Source organism: Limanda limanda, chromosome 9, assembly GCF_963576545.1.
Source record: "Limanda limanda chromosome 9, fLimLim1.1, whole genome shotgun sequence".
NCBI classification, from domain to species: Eukaryota; Metazoa; Chordata; class Actinopteri; order Pleuronectiformes; family Pleuronectidae; genus Limanda; species Limanda limanda.
Window position 1 is genome coordinate 20,165,721 of NC_083644.1, and position 23,181 is coordinate 20,188,901.

The 23,181-nt window shown below is 42.7% G+C and overlaps 1 protein-coding gene across 1 annotated transcript in view; it reads left to right on the top strand.

The window, feature by feature from the left end:
* Positions 1-4,179: 4,179 nt before the first annotated feature.
* yjefn3 (YjeF N-terminal domain containing 3) overlaps positions 4,180-23,181 on the top strand; it is a 40,788-nt gene continuing 21,786 nt past the window's right edge. Inside the window, exon 1 of the mRNA XM_061078721.1 lies at positions 4,180-4,247. Coding sequence (XP_060934704.1) covers positions 4,180-4,247 — 68 coding nt within the window. The remainder of the gene's footprint in view (positions 4,248-23,181) is intronic.

Below are 23,181 nucleotides of genomic sequence, written 5' to 3' on the forward strand. Positions count from 1 at the left end.
GTAGAATGACACTAATTAAGCGCAGGATTTTGCAGATGGCAATTTATCTTGAATCTTTACGTCTTAATATTATTTTCATTATAACAATCAGTCGGACAGCTTTAACAAGATGGTTACACTGCTGCTCCTGTGCTCAAATTAAATGGAATTTATTTTTTTTGCCACTTTTGAAGATTCTCAATCTGCATATCTATCAGCATCACCTTCGCTACTCACGGCATCAAACATTTAGAGCCGTATAGTGGCTGAAAACACTGCACTTGTATGAAAACATCATTTAAAATCTGGATTATTATTCCCATCTGCATTACACGGTCATAGAGACCTGTGTCTGAAATATGCTTGATTTTTCTCATCAAAATCCACAAATTATTCACTGAGAAATTTAAGAAAATGCTGAAAAACTGCTCTGTATCGCAATGTTAACAAAGGTGACAAGAAATATTCCAGGATCCTGCCCCTTTGAACGGATCTGCACCAACATTTAATGGGTGAGAACAGCTAATAGGAGCAATTACAAAATAAGGGATTAAAATAGCAGTTTTATATACAGTGTAATCAGGACTGCACATTGAAAGATATTCACAGTAACTTGCAACAACCAGCAGTGCAGTTTTACTGTGTGATGACTATAAACATTAGTGTTATACAGTAAGAGGAGATGTCTGCTTATCTTTTATTGTTTGATGTGATAAGAATCATGTTCCTTTCTGCAGGTTACATTATTAGTGTGTTAAAAAAAGAGAAAGTGAAATAACTATCAGGACCAACACTATCAATTTTTCTCTAATATTTAGTCTTTTATTCTCCTGGATCGAGATTCCTGGCTCTTCAGTCGATCCCAACCCTCTCAGAGCCTTTAGAGAGACCCAAACACAACTACGATTCTACGATTAATGTGACTTGTGTGTTGAGCCAGCGGAGTTGTCCGGCTGACGGTGGCTCGTTAGAGCACTGACGGCAAGTGTGCACGGTCACATAGGGTTATAACAAGCTTCAAAACGGCGCTAGCAGGCTAGGCTAGCGGGCTAGCCACCATGCTAACTGCGATGGTAACAGTGCAAGAACCCGCCGTCACGACTTTAATTCCACTTCTATCATGACACTGTTTCTATAATACCGTCAGGTTAGAAGCAAACACTGGGTAGTAGTTAGTGTCGGAAGTCCTGCTGACTGTGTGTGGAAGCTGGGGGGAGCTAGCTGGGAGGGGAGCTAGCTAGCTCCGTGTAGCCTCAAGCAGATTCAAGCTGTGGAATCAGCAACACAGTTCGGAAACAAGACCGGGGAACCGCTGCGCTAAGAAACGATAACATCAGCATCTTGACCCGCTGGGTGTCACTTTATTTAGTTCTGTTAGTTGCCATGGTTCAGTGTGTGGGAGGCAAGCTAACAGAGATAAACAGACACACGTGGACTTCTTCTTCCCAAAATTGGGGTAGGCTTCTCTGAGCTCGTCTTCCGTTGCGCCACCTATGGGTTTGGCGGTGAATTTTTTTCGATTTACAGTGGTCGGACTAGTAAAAATCAAAAAGACTCTTTGCCCTCCGTCGAGCCCTCTCCGAGAAACGGATACGTAGAAGTATATAAGAGCCTTTAGTTCCGTTCCATTTCTCTGCCATTTGCTTTCAGGGATTCTCTCGATTCTTTGAATTTATAATTCTTCCAAATTGTATAATTCTTGGTTTTGTATTGGAGTCAACATCTCCGCAGGCCTCTATCCAAAAACAAATGTCCCTGATTGTCAGTGTTGGGAAGGATACTTTCAAAACGTATTCCGTTACAGAATACAGAATACATGCCCAAAAATGTAATCTGTAACGTATTCCATTACATTAACTAATCTGAGTAACGTATTCTGAATACTTGGAATACTTCCGGTTTGTATTGCATTTTTTAAGTGTATGATTGCGGCGTTGTTATAGTCAGTGGAGAAGCAGCAGTTTAAACTCTCTCTCCAGCTGGATGTCCGGCTCCCATCCACTCCCACCTCTGTGCCGGCCCCACCGGAGGCTGAAGGACCCCCCCCCCTGCGCCAAGGCTGCCTCGCGCCGTGCTACGATCGTTTCGGCGTCGAGTTTATTTTTTTTTGCGCTTGACGCGAGCGTATCGCTCCATGAAACACACTGAAAAATGATTTTAAACGATATCGATGACATTTTATATGATATAAATGATAAAGTATGCATCCCATAGTTTGCATTCCCCTTCTGTTGTCCTGGAGTTTTAATTTTACCAATTTTACCGATCACATTATTAAATGCCCCCCTCTGCCCATCCACTACAGACACACAAGCAGTCATAAAGATAAAAAGAGAGGGGGGGGCGGAGAATACGTAATTTACCCTCGACACCCGACATTGAACGGAGAGAACAGCGGAGAAGTTCTTGAAGATGGATGAAATTAAATTGGGACGCGGTTGCAGTTAATATTGGAGCAACAAGTGACTAAATGCTTTTATACTACTTGGTCAACGGGTGATATTATTAGCGCTGCCCGGCGCTTCAGCGTCCGGTGTGAACCCGGCGTGCCTCGCTGGTCTCCTGCAGAGCCATGACAGCGGAGCTCTGGAAGCGCAGGTCGGTCTTCTCTCACCAGGTGCTGGAAGGGCAGCTTGCGGATCAGCAGCTCCGTAGATTTCTGGTAGCGACGGAACTCTCTCAGAGCCTCGGTCCCGGGCCTGTAACGGTCCCGAGCGGGTAGCGGTGAGGCTCCTTCTCGCCGCCGGGGGCCCGGGCGCTCTTACGGCAGCCCTGGTCTCCAGCTGCTTCCTTGGGGCTTTGCCGCCGGTGGATTTACGAGAGAGTGAATAAACTCGAGAAGTACCGTCATGTAATCCACTGATTTCAACAATGTAACTGTATTCTGGATACCATCTATTTAATCTGTAACTGTAACGGAATACAGTTACTCATAATTTGTATTCTAAATACGTAACGCCGTTACATGTATTCCGTTACTCCCCAACACTGCTGATTGTCTCATTTTGTTAATGGCTTTTTCACAGCCTCTCTTCAATGACTGGCTGTAAACTGTAATAGCACTATCTAATTCCTAGGTGGCAGAGTACACCAGCATTACATTGCACCTGTGTTTTTCTGCTGTTGTCCTCACAGGAATTCCATCCTCCCAACAGGTTAATTTGTGTAACCTGGTAGAAAGACAATAACTGACCCTCCAACGTGTGATACAAAACTACATCCAATGGTGGAGCTGAAACGAGTTGTCATGGTTTCATTCTTTTTCCTTTCTATATATGTAACAGTGTCTTGTGAGCCTGTAGAAGCTGCGTATAATGTGCATGATGCAATAATTAAAACCGAGCCAGTCAAATCACGGTGGTCCCGTTTCCTTTGTGTGGACCCTTTCACATCATCCATAATTTGTGCTGCAGCTTTAAAGCGTTGCCGGGCACCCACTCAGATGCTATGGTGTTGTTATCATGTCAAGGTAATGGGCTTCACACACACCCCCCACCACCACCACCGTACGAGCTGATGGTGATTTCACTGAGGAGTCAAGTGTTTCCTCACTCGGATGCCTGCTCTACTTTCTACATCAAGGGATCCTTCTCGCACCGAGGAATGTGTGTGAATGTGTGTGTGTCTGTGTGAATTGGAAGGGAAAGGAGGTGGGTGGTATAGGGTGGGGGGGTTGCAGGATGACTGAAGGGCTGAGATTCGCGGCAGCCTGAGCCAATCGGCCGGCGTGCACGGTGCCTCCTGGTTCTTAATTGGCTGTCTTTCCCCGCCGAGCTCAGCTGATCCAGAGAGCCAGCTGGTTTTATCAGAGAAAGAGCTGGGGCCACAGGGGAGAAGAGAGGCAGAGAGAGGCAGAGAGAGAGAGAGAGAGAGAGAGAGAGAGAGAGAGAGAGAGAGAGAGAGAGAGAGAGAGAGAGAGAGAGAGAGAGAGAGAGAGAGAGAGAGAGAGAGAGAGAGAGAGAGAGAGAGAGAGAGAGAGAGAGTGATACATAGAGGCAAGATTCAGTGTGGAGCAGCCAGTAATTATCTTCCTGTGTCTGGACCAATCAAAAGCCACAGCCCATTTACATTCTCAGTGTATTCCCAGGGAAAGAAAAGGAGAGGCAGAGGCAGAGAAGAGCAGCGGAAGTGTTTTCTCTGAAGCGACACACAGCTCTTCCTTTCCTCACATTTGCTCAGACGGTGCCGGCTTGCAAACACATGGACAAGATGAACCACAGCTCAGCCGAGGCAGAGGCTGAGACCATAGAACCACTGCGTTACCTCAGGTAGGCACCTGCCCATGACCGCTGCATCCCTCCCATCCTCTCACCCCTCATCTGCTCCACTGCTTCTCTCTCCAACTCCATGCTGTTTGTGGTCCACGCAGTTTGAGCAGATTGCTTCCAAATCAATGCACTTGTGCAGAAAGAGGGAAATAGTGGCAGGCAGAATTGGATAGGAGGGACATCCAGGTCGAGTTGTGCAGCAGCCGACAGAACTCTGATTTGGAGTCAGAGCAAACTTTAACTGATGACGAGGTCAGAGGGAATAACCAGAGACTTCACTAATACATGTGATGATAATGAAGATGATTGTAATGATGCCTGCAGAAACATGTTGGTCCACACCAGGACCATCTCATTTGCTTTGCCGGTCTTGGATCTCCTTAATTATTCCCCTTCCACTCCACTGAAGCCTCAAATTGCATTACACTTATGAGCTGTTATTGAGTTAGGAGCTCGTGTTTCATTTAGTAATATCAGGCCACATATGACCAGCCGAGAGATTCAGTATCTCTGTGGATGAATAATCAGTTTTGTTATGCAACTGAAGGTTATTGTGTTTGTGCCCCCTGGCTGCGTCTGTAGGGCCAGGTTTACCCTCACAGCGAAGTCTTTGAATACAAGAAAGAACAGAGGGATGTATTTATAACGTGTCCGTGTGCTGCTGTACAATCAATGTACCCAAACACAGGGGAAATGTTTTATTGTATTCCTCTGATACGGACACACAAACTGCACGACAACAAACTCACTAAACAGTCGTCAACATCAAACTTTTGTCACTAAATAAATACAGCTGGAGTAACAATGTGTTCTACAGTCATTCAAGAAAGATGCTCAAAAAAGGTTTTGGTCATTTTTGTATGGATAATAATAACAAACTTTATTAACAGTAACAGATTTACATATTAAAATTAGAAGGTGTAGCCCTAACAATAGGAAGACATTAAATAGGGGAACAAAAGGACAGCTTTAAAGCTCAAGTGCAAAATAATAATAACTAAGCAGTAGGTAATGTTTTTTTCAGATTTTACCACAGTCGGAATTTGCTGTTTAACCAAACAAATATAATTTATATCTAAATATATAGCTCAAAACTAAATGTAAATTTGCGTACCACTTTCTAGTTTAGCCTCAAGTGATGTCAATGGTTGCAGCGACAGGTCTAAAGACTAAAAGTTTGAAAAATAAAAAAAGAATAATCTGCCGGTGATGAAGGTGTGAGCTACGTGACCTCAGTGGATCGCTCTGCATCTTAAATCTTAAAGTCAAATTATCCGCCATTGCATCACTCAATCTAATCTGTGAACACATTGTCAGTAACGTTTATTTATAGGTAGCAGGTTTTGACAAGGAGAGAGGGGAATATAAACATAGAATATATGTATAAATGAATCTGTAACCATGGTGACATTTTGGCTCTCTCCCAGATAGGTGATGGTGTGATGGCCTATGAAACGGCACATGACAGCGGTGCATACCAAACCCAGTTAATAGTGTTAGTCTGCCGTGTGGTGACAGGATGAGAGTGTGGAGGCCTGGATGCATTGTGGCGTTGGTGTTTTTGTCTCTGCTGACTCGGCTGGTAATTGGGTGTGTTGTCAGTCAGGAGGAAAAAGCTCAACTCCAAATAAGAGGATAGTTATCTTCCTATTTGGAGTTGAAAATCACTGTGTGAGGACCAGGTTTATTCTACAGTGTGTGTGTGTGTGTGTGTGTGTGTGTGTGTGTGTGTACACGCTGCCTAAAGCGACTTCATACAGAAAACACACAACCTCCACAGTGACTCATGTATGTGACGTGGCTCTTCACACTCACTGATTTAACTGCTCTCGGCTCCGGACATCTGTCTATTTCACTTCTACCTTGTTATTGCCAAGTCAGTCAATGTGTGTACCTGTGCAATAAATCTATAATCAATAATCTCAATCAATCAGTAATCACACCCTTTGTGTTGGCTGCATTTACATCCTCCTCCATGTGTGTCAGCATCAGGATCTATGTATGCAAATGGGTGAACTTATGTGTATATACTTCACACAATTTATCCTGTGATCAATTATTACAAAAATGTTGTATAGATACAGTAGCCTGTACAATCCGCTGTCATGGCAACCTGTTGAGGCAAACACTTGGTGAAGAGTTTAAGAACAAAGGGAAAAAAGGATGTAATTAGCGTCTGGGACTTGATGCTTTAGGGCAATATGAGGCCTGATAAAGCTTTTTATTGATCTGTTATAATTGTATAGAAAATGTTAGTAATGGTTTTGCCACAAGCGACAGAAATCTATCAGGTTAATGCACGAAAATGTCAATATGTGACGATCCTGATGTTTTAAAGTGGCTTTTTAAAGATTAAAATTCATGCAGAGCACCACTCATCTTCCGCACCGCTGTGGAGTTACAGATTAAACACGAACACGCCCGATATCACTCAAATAAAGAGAAAATAAATTGAATTCACTCCTGGAACGAAAATGAAAATTTCCCCACACTGCACAGACGCTTCTCACCCGGGGTTAAAAAGCAGCTGGGACGAGGCACCACTTGTTCTGAGCTGGTGATGACTTGCCCTTGGACTTGGAACAGTCTTTGCCTGTGCACTGTCTGAAAGTTAGGATGAGTTAAATGCAGAGGGGGAACTGTATGAATTATTCAGGTAAATAAAGTGCCTCTACCTCTGTTTCCAAAAGGGTACCCCCCCCCCTCTTGTCTACATCTCACCACTGCAAGTTGTTTGGTTGTATCTGTGCTTTCTTCCTCCTTCTGTCGAATAACTGAAAATACTGCCGTCCGAACAGTGGGGGAACACCTGCTAACGTCTGACTACAAAAGCCTGAATGTTTTCCGAGCCACTCATAGAAACTCAGGGGCATCTTTTTCTTTCGGAGTGACTCAACAGATGGTGTCACATCTGCCGGCACAATACGCCAATTTTGTTCAAACCTAGGCATTGACTGGGTGGTAGGATGCTCTTTTCCTTCTCCTCTGCTCTCCACCTTTCCCCCTTTAGCCCACCACACCTGGGGTCTGGGATATTTCCCTCTGATTCTATCTGATCTGCCTTCACGTCTCCCCCTACATTGCAAATTGGGATTATTGTTATTCCTTTTGTCTTGCATCCCTCGTCTCAGATTCCCCTTAACCTATTCCCATGTTGGCAGCTCCATTTGCTTGTGTGACAGCTCAGGCATTTATGGGCCCAAATGTAATGACCGGGATGGATGCAAAGAGGGAGAAAAGAGGCGAGCCATGATTTGCTGCCAGTACACTGTGCGTCCATAATTTCCCTCCTTCATGTAAATCCGATTAGCTCTTTAGAATTCTCCATTACAGTGTTTGAGAGGGGAGCATGAGGAGGAGAGGGAGGTTGAAAGGGAGGCAGGACGACGACTGATGCCTGCTTCCAAGGGAATTATAGCCTCTTTAATTTGTCTGCCATTTCTAACCTCTGCCTTGTAAGCAGCACTGTGAAAAAGGTAAAGTGTGAGATAACGTGATCACAGATGTAACCAGACAGCCTAAGTGCATTCACACAAAATGATTCAATTACTGTGAGTACCTAACTTAAGGTAAGGGGGTTAGATTATAAGATAGTAGAAGATGGTAATAAGAGCTAAGAGTCTTCAGTGAGGCTGAGGCTGTGTCCGAAAACACCCACTCATTCACCAACCTGTACTTACTACAGGGACCTGTATGTGGACGACGATATGATGAGCTCATCGGTAAAAAAAAAGAAAAGGAAACTGTTTGAGTCATTTTCTCTGCACCTGTTCCGATGTCAAAATGAAAATGAAATGTAATGTTGTGTTTATGATTGTTGCAGGATTACAGCAACAGTGATGTTGACTGGTGGAAAATACCATGATAAAATCTTGCTTTATAAATTAATACTCCGTAGTAATACTTTACGGTAAAAAGTATGTTAAATGACCATGTTGGAATCAGGGCAGACTGGTGTGTGTGTAAAAGGCTCCTGTCTCCCATCCTTGGATATTCTGTGGATTTCATGCAGAGCACTGGTTTTACCAGACTGGTCAAGAAGTTGAGCTTTAACATGTCTGATGCTTCTTGCCGTCAATGGTCGCCATCATTGCAATGATGACACAGGTGAAATTCAAATGAGCATAACAGCTGGCAGATACGTTAGTGGGAGATGATGGTATTCCGATGCTCTTTCAATTTTCATTTGTTGAAGCCATGTTCAATTTTAGACAAAACCCTATAGAAATTCACACACACACACACACACACACACACACACACACACACACACACACACACACACACACACACACACACACACACACACACACACACACACACACACACACACACACACACACACACACACACACACACACACACACACACACACACACACACACCAAGACATACAGCTGCTGTTTCTCTATATGCAAACCTCCATACTCCCACTTGCTACTTGTTGTTTTAGTGCATAAGTGCATTCACAGTGACAAGACTGATGATAATATGCAGTGCACCCGGATGGTGCACTCAAAATAATCAAAAAGTTAAACATAAAACTATGGAGAGTATACTGGCTACTTAGAGGAAGGGGAGGGACCACCAGATATTGTTAAAATTGAGAAGATGGCAGTTGAGGTAGGATGACACACATCAGCGATGGTGGCATTTCCATGTTGTATGACACAGAGTCAAGTAAGCAACTATAACAAAATTCAACAATCCATGTGGAGGCTGTAGAATTGTTCAGCTTCCTGAAGGCTCTGAAGGAAAAGTGGATCACCAAATTAGAGGAGTCTTCCTCAGGGAATCGTGAATGACTTGTTTCTGTCAAATCGTGGGAATTGACTCACCGACAACGTTCCCATAGTGTGGCTTCAAAGAGCCTCTGTGCGTTCTTTAATGTGGAAGCTATGCAGCCGGTTTGCAGCAGATGATTGGATGTTTCTACTGCTCACTTCAGCCCTTTAACCTGTTGTACTGCACAACATCTATTTCATTCTTCAGCACACACACACACATAAAAAAGACATAAACTCCCAAGCTCTGCACTGCATTTCTGTTTGCTCACACTCTTAAATGTGTTGTGTTGAGCCTGAGCCGTTGTTTTCTCTTTCCAAAGGTATGAAAGTCCTCAAAACGCTCAGTGCTGACAGGGGACTTTCATTTGTCTCAGTGAAACAGAGCACGCCGTTATTATTAGGAACACATCATTATTCCATTTGGCAGGTCCAAACTGTGCTTTAATTAACTCCTGAGGATCAAACTCATGCTATTTAAATGTAATCTGTTCATATTCTAATAATGTTCCAGAGATACTTTCTGGCTCTTCTTACTCTGTTTATTTTTTGGTGCTCATAATGGTATTTGTTCATAAAATAGAGGCAATGGACTTAGTGAGGAACATAAGGCACCGTGCAAAAGCCTTTTTTCCTCGAAGCAGCCTTCTGGAAGTCGAACTTTTATTGAGACATATTAAATCGGATTCACTAAATCGTAGCATGTGTAAATGTGTGAGCTTCTGTGCGTGTGTGGGATGAGCGTGTGTGTGTTTGTTTACATCCTGAGATGATAAAATATGTGCGACTGAATGCGCGTAGACAGAACGCATTGTCATTGTGTGAGAGCTTTTTGTTGAAGTATTTTGTTTACCGTGCTGCGCTTGGACAGCTGACAGGAAACAGAGACCAAAGGAAAGAAGAGAGGGATTATAGGAGTGTGTTTGTGTGCGTGTGTGTGTGTGTGTGTGTGTGTGTGTGTGTAGATGAGGGTGGTGGTTGCTAGTAGAGGTTTTTAAAAAAATAGGAGTTGTGAATTGCAATTGTGCTTCTCTTTCCATAACAATAATCAAGCGGAGTTTTGATGAAGAACACTTGAGGTGACTCCACGGATATTTCCTTAAACCTTAGCATTGTAAAACACAGGCTCCTCCAGGATAAGAGAGTGTGTGTATGTGTATGTGTGTGTATTATGATTTAAACCAGACTTTGAAGACATGCACAATCATACAAAATCTGCTGTACACAGTTATATGTATATATTAATGATAACGATGTCACACCTCTGAGTTAAATCACCCTTTCCCTCCGAGCTCTGGCCTTGTTTTGCATTATTGATTGAAACTGCGGCACGATTTGAGGAATTGATTCCGTTGATTGGCTACTGGCTTCCTTCCCAAACCGGGGCTGTGCAGTGTACACGTGCACACGCATTTACGTCGCAGCGGCTTTAGCAGTGACAGGATTGATTCATGAAGTCCTGGAGCACAGTGACAGAAATTCAACGGTGATGGCGGCTTTAAAATTCATTTATTCTGAGAATAAAGTGACAGGCAGGCCTTCAATCTTTCAAACGGAGCATGAGCAGACTTTGTATTAAGAGATATCCAGGAATTTAATCTCCATCAAACCAATCCATCACCACATACTTTCAGAATGATTTGCAGATATACCAGTTCATATTGCCTTTCATTTTTCCATTCCCCAATATTCCTTCGAGTATATCTCGCTGGCAACGTGATGAGTTGGTATTGGGTGCAGGCGCAGGTTTTAAAACCACCGCTGTTCTAAAGTTTTTTGGTAACCTCGCTAGTTTGTCTGTATAAATGTAATATAGTGGAGCTTAAAGAAGTAACAGAGTAAGAAACATGTTGCTCAACTTGTGGAAATTTAATGAATCACTGTCCAGGAAACAGAGAAATAAAACCTTTCCCATTTCTTCTTCACCACTTACATACTGACAAATTGTGAGTAAAACATTTAACTTGGAACAAGCCAATGTTCTTCCAAAATATGAGAACTCAATTATGATCATTAATGTGACATTAATTAGCCGTTAATTGTGTTTTAAAATACTCAACACACAAAACACATTAAAGCAGGACGTTTTTGAAACAAATTAAAATAGTTAAATGGACAGATAGTCTGCTCTATTAGATACTGGTCCATTTTAATATTTGTGCAGTTTATTGTTATCAACAGCCTCATTAGCTCCTCAGTGGAAGCAACGATTAAAAGGTGTCACTCAAAACCTTTTTACAGTGAATGGTTTAGTGTTAGTCAAACCCCTGTTCTTTTTCAACACATTGTTCCTAATGCTAAAAGTAAACATAAAAACATACGATTAAGAGAAACACTTGGCTATAGTCTCATAAATCAATCTCCTGCTACGTTCTTCACTTTTTTCTCATGTCTGAAAACACCTTTGACTTCTTGTCAGTATCTGATCTGATGTTTCAGAAGCTGAAATTGCCTCTAGGAAATTGCCTCCCACTCGATCGTGATGCAACTCGAGAGCAAGGTGGAAAGGGGAGACTCTTGAACAGTGTCCACTTCAAATCTCAGTATTTCCAGTGGTGTCAGATTTTCATTCTTCACATGGATTCTTCAGTGACACAAACAGTCCCAGTGAGGTATGACACAGTAGACATCATTTTTCTCACATGATGGACCTTGCGTCTCCTTTTTACACCAAAACTCTCCACCTTTAATTTCCTCCCTTTAAACTCACAGGGGTCAGAGCTGTTCCAAGGATTGTGAATATAAGGAGAAATGTTCTCATGGCGACAGAATGGGAGCGATGGCGACTAGCATCTGGCCGCATGTGGTCCCTGCTGGAAAAATCCATTTGGATAGAGGGAGAGGAAGATGCTGAGAGACCAAAATAGAGAGATGAGAGGAGCAAGAAAAAACTGAAAGTGGGTGAGCACCACTAACCTGATAATAAGATCCAGGGGGAGAGGGAGGGAGGGTGTGTCTTAGCACTAGTTCACTCTTCTGTCTGCCGTCGCCACTTGTCCCTCCCATTACTTTTTGCGCCAGCTGCCATAGAAACCAACCTCGGCCATAACCCAGCGAGAGATGCTGCCTGCGTGGCTGAGACGCTCACAGGTGATGGGGACGCAGGTTGAATCTGGGTTCGCTGCATAGGTTTTCATCACAATATCTTTTTTTGCGAGAGAGTGTGTTAGTGATAAAATTGCCTCGGTCCCAGTAGAATGTGATTGAAAATGAAATTGAATTGGCAGAAAGAGAGGGAGAGACACAAGAAACAGCAAGGATTGGACTTAATATAATACATTTTAATGCGCTGATGTCCTTTTTCCCCCTGTGTCTTTGTGTCTCTGCTTGTATACGACTTCCTGTGTGTGTGTGTGTGTGTGTGTGTGTGTGTGTGTGTGTGTGGCAGTTGTGTCGCTGTGTACTTGCAGGCAGCAATGCTCTTCCACTTTTCAGTAATTGGGTTCAGGTGTCTTGCTCTGTTGAGTCCTGATTGTGGTTCTGTTTTGTTTCTCCTCGGAGGAACACCGTCGCAGAACTCTGATTATGCAAATGCCTCATCTCTTCTTTTTCATATAGCTGCGTTGTTGTTGTTTACTGTGTCCACCATGCTGTCTGGTGGATTATATATAGGTAATTAAAGATGCCTTACTGAAACTCAAGAAAATACTGGGAGAACAATGATATGCAAACTAAATTAGCTTCATGCAAGTTTTATGTATTGATTATATAACGTGCTCAAAGGAAGGCATTATTTTTTTCGTTTGGAAAGGCTGATTATGACTCAGGACAGAAGAACACCCCATGATTACACTCTGCAATTTTTTAGTTTTTTAACGACAAAAAGATTCGTTGAGACACTTTTGGTTTGTCCTTGCCTAGCAACGCCTCTCAGCCCAGGTCTGTTTTTTCAGTCCTTTTTCAGGCACCTGTAATGAGGCATCAAGTCGAAATGCTGGGCAATTCTTTTCTCCTGGATGCTGTGATGGATGGCTGCTGAGGCTAGACTCCCCGGTGGCCTGCGAGCCGGCGGGTTAATGGTGATGCTGAGAGAGGCATGTGGTGAGAAAGACAGCAACCTGGAGAGCCAGACAGATGAATCAACAGGCAATCAACTAAATGTTTACGTGGAGAGAGCAGATCAGGACCCCGGGGAGAAGAGGAATATGGGCAGGAGAGAAATTGAGAGATGCAGAGACACTGAAAGACTGACATCAGTTCGGCTTTTATTTTAATAGAACTCTCCTGCTCTATGAGGTCAAATCAATTTATGTTTACTTTGTGTTCTTCCGACAACAGAAAATGGGATTTCTATGCCCCCACTATTTTATAATTATTAATAATAACAAGTTTCTGCAGTTTTTCTGGATTCATGTCGGCTCCACTGTCATTAGTTAATGTTTGCCATAATTATAAGACACAGAGTGGGTGGCACTATATTTGTCCACATGCTTCTCAGGAGGCTTTTCATGCAACACAACCGAGACATAATTATTGTCGGGCTTTAGAAAATGACTGAGGGGGAAGAGAATATGACAATAAAGGAAAACATTCCTCCATGAGTAGGAAGTACAGACGTACAGTAAGTTTTCACTTCACAACAGGTTCTCTGAGTGCTGCCTGTATATGGTTGTCATACCGAGCATCTGGTAATTCAACTTCTCAAGGAGACGCACAGGTACGATAAAGTTTGGAGGATGTGCTTGCACTCATAGAACCTGGGTTACAATGTATAACCTTGTCCCCAGGTCTACTCACAAGTGCTTGTTAAATAGAATAATAGTTTTCCTCCCACATCTTTCTGACATTGAACAATGGTCTGTGGACACAATTTTGGGGCCTGAAGCTTCTGGTTCCTCTTTCTAGTTTGAGCAGAATTTGGCTGCCTGCAGGAAAACATCCCATGTGGAGAGCACAAGAGGAGAAACACATTGACTGAAATTCATTGATCTGCATTCAAATAGCTGCAAATATCAGTTAATGGAGATTAGTCAAAATGCTGTCTGGACCTAAAACCTCTTCAAAGAGTATCACTGTTTGTGTTATGTGAGGATAAATATTTGACAAGTGCGCTAAAAGAAACTCGCCAGACTGTAAACGGCTTACAAAGAAAAGAGTCACGGTTCAGATTGGTTGTTCGTCCTGTGCATTGATGTTGGTTTGTCCACAAGGCAACGAAAACTCCTGCAAGGACGACACCGGGGCTTACACGAGTGGGCACTTATCAACTGCTGTGGTTTGCATTGCCCAGCAGAGGAGGTTGTGTGGGTTGTAGCATGGACCAGGCTGAGAGCTTTACAGCTTCTAGTGGCTTCAATAGAGCAAAACCAGTGGAGCCACAGTGCTGTTAACCCAGCACAAAACCAGGCTGGGACTCTTGGTAAGATGCAGCACTCTTGGGAAATGGCCAAACTCAATTGGACCACGCAAAGTACCACAAGCAGGCCCGGTGTCGATCTCTCAAACACACTGTGAGGATGGATGGGTATATTAGGTAATGGGTCAAACTCTCAATGACCAGCCATCACATACTTCGACTGCTATTTCTGTGCTACTCACATCCACCTGCAGTGAGGTGAAGGCTGTCGGACAAATTCAGTGAGACATGCACTTGTCAAAGTTTGGAGCCAAATTAAGGACACACTAAACCACCCATTACTCTAACCCAAAGCCTAACCCTAACCCTTCTGCTCTGTCTTTGTAGGGACACTCACTCAAATAATGCATTTCCAAGCCCCTGGCCACATACCCTAACCCTAACATAACTTTAACCTTAATCACACCCTTATTCAAGTCTTAACCCTCAAACCCACCTTGAAGAAGAGTAAATATGTCTTCACTTTCAAAAAATGTCCTTGTCACAGGACAATGCTAAAAAATGGTCCTCACACACACACTCACACACACACACACACACACACACACACACACACACACACCACACACACACACAAAGACGGTACAAACATAATCTTGAACACACATTAACATATTAACGAAAGATCTCCACCCGCTCCCACACAGATCTAACAGCCTGCAGACATAGTCTTTACTGTGACAAATTCAAACTGTGTTTGCACCTGAATCATCATTCATTGCAACACACAGAGTAGATGGAATTTGTTGCTCACTTATTGTTATTAAACTTTGCCTTTCTTCTTCACCATTTTATTTTGAAGCTGAGTGTCTTTGGTGCCAGTTTTGTCGCCTCTTTGAATAGTGTTTATTAAAGAAATTACAGAAACTGTGAAAATCTATCAAATGTTAACTATTTTTCTGTTTTATTTATTTTCATAATTTTGTCATGTTTGTGTGAAACTCTACGCACCCTCAACAAGCCTTTGTTGTCACACTTTGTGTTATGTTCATGAATCAACTTAATGAACTGGAATTCTTTGTTGTTGTGTCTCTGTTTATCCTCGTAATCCTTAATAACATAATTAATCAATCGTAATATAGCAAAATGAATAAATTTGTGGAAGGAAATGACTTCCAGTTTCGCAAGGAGCAATATTTATTTTTACATTACATATTTTTTTGTAAAACGTTTTTCCTGAATATTAATGTGCTTCTTCTATTACATGAGCCAAGCAGTGTTTCTCCTGATCCAATTCTTTGACATTGTTGTGTGTGTAGTGGTAGTTTAGTTATAATGTGGCAACATATTTTGTGACCATTTCACCTTTTTCTTTTAGTCAACGCCAGCCTTCTCTACAGTGAAAACTGTTTCATTTTGGGGGTTGAGTTGGGCAATTTGCCCCCCATCCCTCCATTAGTGTGGCCTACATTAAGGCCTACTTTACTGTGATCTAGTTGAACAAAGATAATTATTTTATATCACGCAATGTAAATAAAATCTTTATATTTTGGTAGAACACACTCTGGTTCCAGTTTATTCAGACTTAGCTAATTGAGTATCACCTGGATTCTCAAATAGAAGAATGCAAGGGTTTAGATTTTATTTTTTATCTTTGGTGGAGGTTATTTTTGTCAGATGTCTAAAATAATCTGTGAACTTGTTTTCCATCTCTTTCCTTCACACACACATATATATATATGCACCAGCAACTGCAACTTGACTGTGTTTGCTGAAATGTCTAAACTCACTAAAACTGGACTTTTATCACAGTTCTCGCCTCTGATGAACCATCTGCTGTGAGCCACTCCTCACTGGAGAATCTTTAGATCTGTCCTTCACTCATTTGTGCAACACAACTCAAGAGTTTGAGGATAGAACCCGAGAGACGGCTGCTCACCTGTCTGTATTGTTCAGGATTTTCAGAATAACATGTTGCCTTAACAACAGATCAGAAGGATGAGCTGATGTTAATTCACTTAATAATGTCCACGTCTTAATAACCCAGATGCAGCAAGAACCCTTCTCTTGATCCACTCATAAAAAATTGAGGGATTCATTAATTAGTAAATATTTCTCATACAGCTAATTGCAAACTGGAGATATGTTTGTATTGATTTCCTTCTTTTGCTGATGTTAGCTACACGTTCATTTACTTTAGAAGCATTTTATCCTAAATTAACCAAGCTTACACCTGCCCACTTGAATTTATGCCTAATATAAACTGCTATTGATTTGGTGCAAATGTTTAAATAATAAACACTCTCTGGTTCAATTTAATGGCCGCCTATCACAGACTCCACCACTGATGCTGCCAGGCTGCAGGTGTTAAGCAAAGCTTTATGCAGGTGGAATTTGACGGTTGCCAGCTCACAATCGATTATACCTCATCTCTCGGTCCTTCATTCTCTATCATGATCAACATTTTTCACAAAAAGCTGAAATCTGGCATCTCATAGTTGCTGCATTGATCATTTAACCCTCTGGAGTCTGCAGTCACACAGGCGTGATCAAATGTGATGTGACTTGTGTGACTTGTGTGGTTTTTGGGTCCAATATGATGATATACAATGTCAAAGTAAAAAAAATAAAAACAGAAACAAAACAGCCCAGGACTCAAGGGTTAGGATGGATAAGGACAATTGAGCAACATCTTGACGTGAGTAGTCCGAACCTGAACATGTGCCCATCGAAGAATACGTCAACATGCAGAGTGTGGATTTTTAAGTGGTGACAGTTGAATTAAGTTCCTGTTGATTTATCTTTCTTTCATGGATCGCTAGAGATTAGATACCAGAGATAATGGTTTCTATCATTATGCAGCAGCTACACTGACTGCATAAAGTCCAAGTGGACGAATAAAGCTAATGTTATACGTTCTCTTTTTATGAGTAACCAGAGTCTAATATCTGCCAGATGGTTCTAGTGATTCAAACCAGTGTGAGTAGATGAGGCTGATTGCAACAGTGACAGAAGCTGGCTTTGCATGAAGGTTCCTCCTCAATGTCTCATCTGAACCCCCCCACCCTGCTGTTGCTCTTTTACCGAATAATAAAGAGGGAGGTGATGAAGATTGATTCAACTCACTTCCGTTTTAACCTGAGCACCTTGTTTAGGGACTCACACAGACACATGCGCACAGAAATCCACCAAATCTCGCCCAGCACGCCCTGCTCGGCTCCCCGGGCTGCACAGCTTGTATGACATTCTGTTCCTAATGTATGGGAAATGCCACATGTGCATACATTACAGCCGAGCCTGTCAGCGCTAAAAGCCGTCGGTTGCCCGAGGTTACAGCTGCACATGCAGACCTTTAAAAGACACGCTCGCCTTTTAGCAAGGGACAACGCCAACGGCCAGTCTGGAGCCAGGACAAAGTTTGAGTGGCAGCTAGAATTTAATATGCATTTTTGGAGTTGTGAAGCTGTTGCATGCGTTAGGTGAATACGTGTGAATAACACAACATCCTGTCACTAATTGCTCATGTGAAATGCCACCAGAGGAGAGGTTCATGTTTGAGCGATTGACTCACATCCCTCCGATCCTCCGAGGCCGGTCTCTCCTGTTTGTTCAGGTTTATTGTAGCTGCTCCGTTCTCATTAGAGACGACTCCTCACGTCTCAGCATTATTTTCTTCTCTTCCATCATCATTGTTATTTTCGTTCAAAGGATCCCTGAAGAATACTCTCTTCATCATCTCTGCCATTACCCTCCGTGTCTTTACAGCTCTCAAACATCCCCCCCTGCCACCTATGGGTCGTAAACACTCCCACACACAAGTGCCCACACACACATGCGCATGCGAACACACATGGCGGCATGGCTGCGAAAGGTCGGCCGAATGCCAATTTCAATGTGATGGCTCTCTGGTCCTCTCATGATTCCCGCTACCGCTGTGCTCATCAATTATGCACAGCCTGTGCATTGTGCGTGTCTGTGTGTGTGCGTGCAGGTGCATTGGTGTGGGTCTGCCGTTGTGTCAGAAACCAATTCTTGCATGGTGTGAAGGCTTTTGGCTAAACATGAGGGCGGGAGAAATTGAGAGATGGCACTATTGAGGGATTGAGGCTTTGAAAGCTCACAGGTGCTCTCGACTGTTTCCGATCTGAGTGTTTTCTGTTTCCATCATTGGATGATTAGGCAGGAAGAGATAGAGCGATTTATGAGTAGGGAGTTCAAAGAAAAGTGAAGAGTTTTCAGCTGCAGCAGATGCATTGTGTTCCTTTTGTCCCCCCCTGGCTTTGCTTTTGGATTCTCTCGTCTTGCTTTTTTTTATTGGCGATGCTACAAAATAATAATACAATCCATGAAAAGTGCAAGCAGGAAGAGGAGATTAGTTGAATGAGTCGTCTTTTGTATCCAAAGATGAAACAAGGCTACATGCTTTGCTGGAGGAGCTTCCATCCGCAGCAGAGACATTTCATGAAAAAAAATATGAATTTATGTTTTTTCTGTCTTGAGCATTAAATAGAACAGAATACAACACAATCCTCATTATGTCATCACTATCAGAACTGACAGAATAATGTGAGACCTGCAGACCTCTTTGTGAATCCATCATTTTTCCACTGAACCTGCCCTGATGCCCCTCCCAGAAGGAGGAGCTGGCAGTGAAGGAGCAAGAGTGGCATCAACTCAAGGTTAAGCCTCAGTTTGAAAGAGGTCAAATTAACCAATAAAGAAAAATAAAGGTCATAGTCACATTGTAGGGAAACAAATAAAGGTCAAATTAATGCAGCTGGTACAGATGATCAACTTGAGTTGTGCAATGAAAATGAAATCGTTTAAAGCTTTGCCAACATATATTTATATAAAGGTGTAAAAATATAAACATAGTGTGAACGGCAGGATGCAGCATGTTAGAATTCAATGATTTGATTTTAGCTGCACTTCAAATTATTAAATTGCATTATTGGAAAAATATTGGAAAAATTGGTCGAATTACATTTGTGCACAAGCAGTTATTAACATACATTCTACAATAGTCCTCATATCTCCCTCTGTAGCAGTATGTATGATGTGTAAGTGTGTGGACTTGTGTCCTCCTCTGTTTTGCTATATCCTTCCTCCTCCATATTTGTCCTCCTTCTATGCTTCCCCCACTCTGCAGTTGCACTGTGTCCTGCAGCTAACCAGCCGTGACATCTGGAGCCAAATGGGTGTAAAAGCTGCAGACAGAGGCCTCATGAGATTATAGACCCATCTGAAAAAACCACAAACAGAATGTTGTTCACCACTGGTCGGTTTCAGTGGTTCTATCAATTTGATGTCAACATTAGCCACATAATGATAAGATCACTGACACTGATTAAACATTGTCTCATGCTGCCACATTAAAGCATTATGCTCTGGTAGTAAAGTATTTATTTAGCCACATCCAGCGGAGAGGGTTGGAGGAAGAGCGCCCTGGTCGTGGCAGGGTTGTATTAGTCTTCCTTCGTTGTCTCAGTCATGCCGGTGGCAGCAGCTCTAATTGTGCCCTGTCACTTCCTCCGCTGCTCCCTTGTCCTCTGCCTCTCCACCTTCCCTGTCTATCCTCCACTTGCTTTCATTATGGTGTCATAATAGACCTCGCTGTCTCTGCCTCTGCTTTCCTAAATTTTTCATTTTCATCGCAATCTCATAGAATGATAAGGGAGTTATATTCTTTCAATCCGAGTCTACGCTGCATCTCAGTCTTGCAAAAAAAAATCCAAGACCCATTATTCAATCATGTAGGGGAACGCTTCGAGCAGCCGGAGAAGATGGGGTAGATACCATTTGATTGTTGGCTAGAACAGCCAGTACTCATGAGGATCGCTGCATGGTGGGGACTGCTTCCTCGACACCTCCATGCCTCTCTCAGCTCCAGCTGGCACAACAACCGTGGCTCTATGCGTTTTCTATATTAGTATACTAACATCTGATTGCATTTGGCCAGATTTATGTTGCTGGGTACCTTGATGGTGGTTAAAATGAAACCAATGAGCATTTGTTTAACTGAGAATTTGTGTTTTAAATATAGATGTTGTGGAACTGGTGGAGAATAAGAGAATGGTGCACGAGCTGGTGCCTGTAACAAACACATCTGGCAATATTTGTGGGTGGAACTTGAGGGATTGTGTCCTTTTACTTGTGCTTGAATGCTTTAACACATGAAGTCGTCACTATTGAGTGAAAAGGAATTTCCTTCCTGGTTCAAGGCGCGCTGTGAAATTGATGGCTGTTTAGGGAAAGTAGCCAATAGAAAACATTGTTTCACCTGTAATAACAGTTTTTCTTAGGGACTAAGGGACATTCTTAAATGTTGTATAAACAGCTGTTAAGATGATGTGGTGAATTTGTTGTCCAGCCAATATGATGCAATATCAGCTGCAAAAGTTATTAAGGTATATGTACAAAAAATGAATCCAACTATACCTTTATTTTTAGCTCTTTTTTGTTCTCCACCAGCTCCTGAGATAAATATCTGTCTCTTTGGCTACTTAACCTTCCACTATGTTCACCAGCTAGCCATAAACTTAACAGTAAGAAGACTGAGCTCTGGAAGGTTGGAGATCTCCTCCTCGTCACTGACTTCTGCTCCATCTGGGTGTCATTCCTGACTCCGCCCCCTTTCTTGCCAATCCTACATCAAATCCTGTCACTGAATCTGCTTTCTTTCGTTCTAAAACACATCTCCAGACTCCGGCCTTCACTCCCCGACTCTGTGGCAGAAACCCTCATTCATGCCTTCATTACCTGCCGCCTGGATAACTGTAATGGAGACAGACTTCAGTGTGTGCAGAACACCGCGCCAGGGTTCTCACCTGCACTAAACCCTGGCAGCACATCACCATGACCCTCATTCATCTCACTGGCTCCCAATCAAGGCCTGCATCAAACATAAATCCCTCCAGGCCCTGGCCCCACCATATCTAACTGACCTCCTCCATCCCCAACACCAAGCTGCAATCCTTTGCAGAGACAAAGCTTTCTGTGTTGCAGCCCCCCCCCCCTCTGGAACTCTCTCCCTGCCAAAATCTGCAACGCTGCATCTCTGGACATCTTTAAAAAACTGTTCAAACACCACCTGCCTTTGGCCGCAGTTAGTGCTCCACCTGCCAGTAGTGCTGTTTATTTCTGTCCTGTTCTGTGCAAATTACTTTCTTTTCTTTTTGTCTTCTTTTTGTCCCCACTGACACATGTAAAGCATCCTTGGGTCTCTTGAGAGGTTTTATATATATTTAAATCTATTATTATTATCATTATCTATCTGTGTGGACTCTAGTGCTAAGCTGTTAGCACACAAGAACACACTGAAATACTCAGTAGAGCCGAGAGGAACTAGACAGTTGGATAATATTTTTCTGCAGTTTCTTCAAAACGACAACTTTCTCTTCACACGTTGTCATTCAACATATCAATTACACTTTCATGATAGGGAAAATAACCTAAATAATTGAAGAAAAGAAGTCAAAAGCCTTGTTCAGACATGGGACAACAATCTCATTTTGAAACTATATGAATTGATTTAAAAAGCAAAGCGAATCCAATCCCCAAACCACATCCAGTAGTGTCTCAGCATGTGTCCTTATTGATGCAAGAATTGTCTGTGAAAATGTGACTGCTGATCTGGTCAATGTTGAAATGTATTTCTATGGTGAGCTACTGAATGTGACTCTCCTTTTCCTTTGACATAAATGGGCCTAGTGAAATTTTTTTTGATGATGATGATTATGGCAACTTTGTTGCTATGGCACCAGGGATGTGCACAAGGGACACTAGTGAGAGAAATGAGGTCAACCTCTTCCCATCTATACTGAATAAAATAAACAGTGTTGAATCGAAGCTCTAATGAAAAGAAATGATTGAAAGGATTTTGATAGTTGTTGATGCTGGGTGTGAAGTCAGTCTGAGTACATAGGGTCAGTTCCTGATCAGAGAGATAGAGATTCATAAATATAATTCTAGCCGGGTCAAGTCCCTCACCAGAGACAAGCTGCTCCTCCTAAAGAGCAGGGCACTGATAAATTGTCGTTATTAAAGTTCAGGTCACATGGTAACACACGTGAGCGGTCGGCTGTGTCCTGGTCAACGGGCTTAGAAATCGTGTTAGCCACTGTGCTCCATCTCCAGTACCTAGAGGACGAGACCCAGCCACAGTGAAAAGGAATCAGATGTGACAACATACAATTTGTGATGCTGATGGCCCAAGGTCTCAGAGCGGGGGTGCAGGGTTTAAAGCAGAGGCGGAGGTGGCTATTCTGGATAAAGTGGAAGGATTAAGGAGCACTCAGGAGGCCACAGGGTGTTGCAACCTGTGGTGAAGTGGGGGTGTATGTTTTTTTGATTGAATGCATATGCGTGTGCTATATATGTATGTGTGTGTGTGTGTGTGTGTGTGTGTGTGTGTGTGTGTGTGTGTGTGTGTGTGTGTGTGTGTGTGTGTGTGCGCGTGCGTGTGTGTGTTTGTGGATGGATGCTCCTCCATCTAGATAACAACCATGTGACATCTAAGTATGAGGGAGAAGTAAACCCAATGTCCACGGATGGACATTAGCATCTTGAAGACACTCACACAGAGGAAATAAAGCACTTACATGAGCCTGCCAGCACCTGTGGCTTCGCCTCAAAATAATCCATCCATGTTTCATGTCCACAGGTGCATGGCTGCTCTGCGACACCATGAGTTATGAGAGCAAAATGCAGGAGCCACTGATTGAGATCATCTAAAGAATGTCCGTCTCGTTGTACCGGATATGAGGAACACGAGCAGACAGATAAACTGATTAAGCCGGATTTGAAAGAATGATGCCGGTGAAGACGTCGTATGGATGTGATTGTGTCCCTCTGT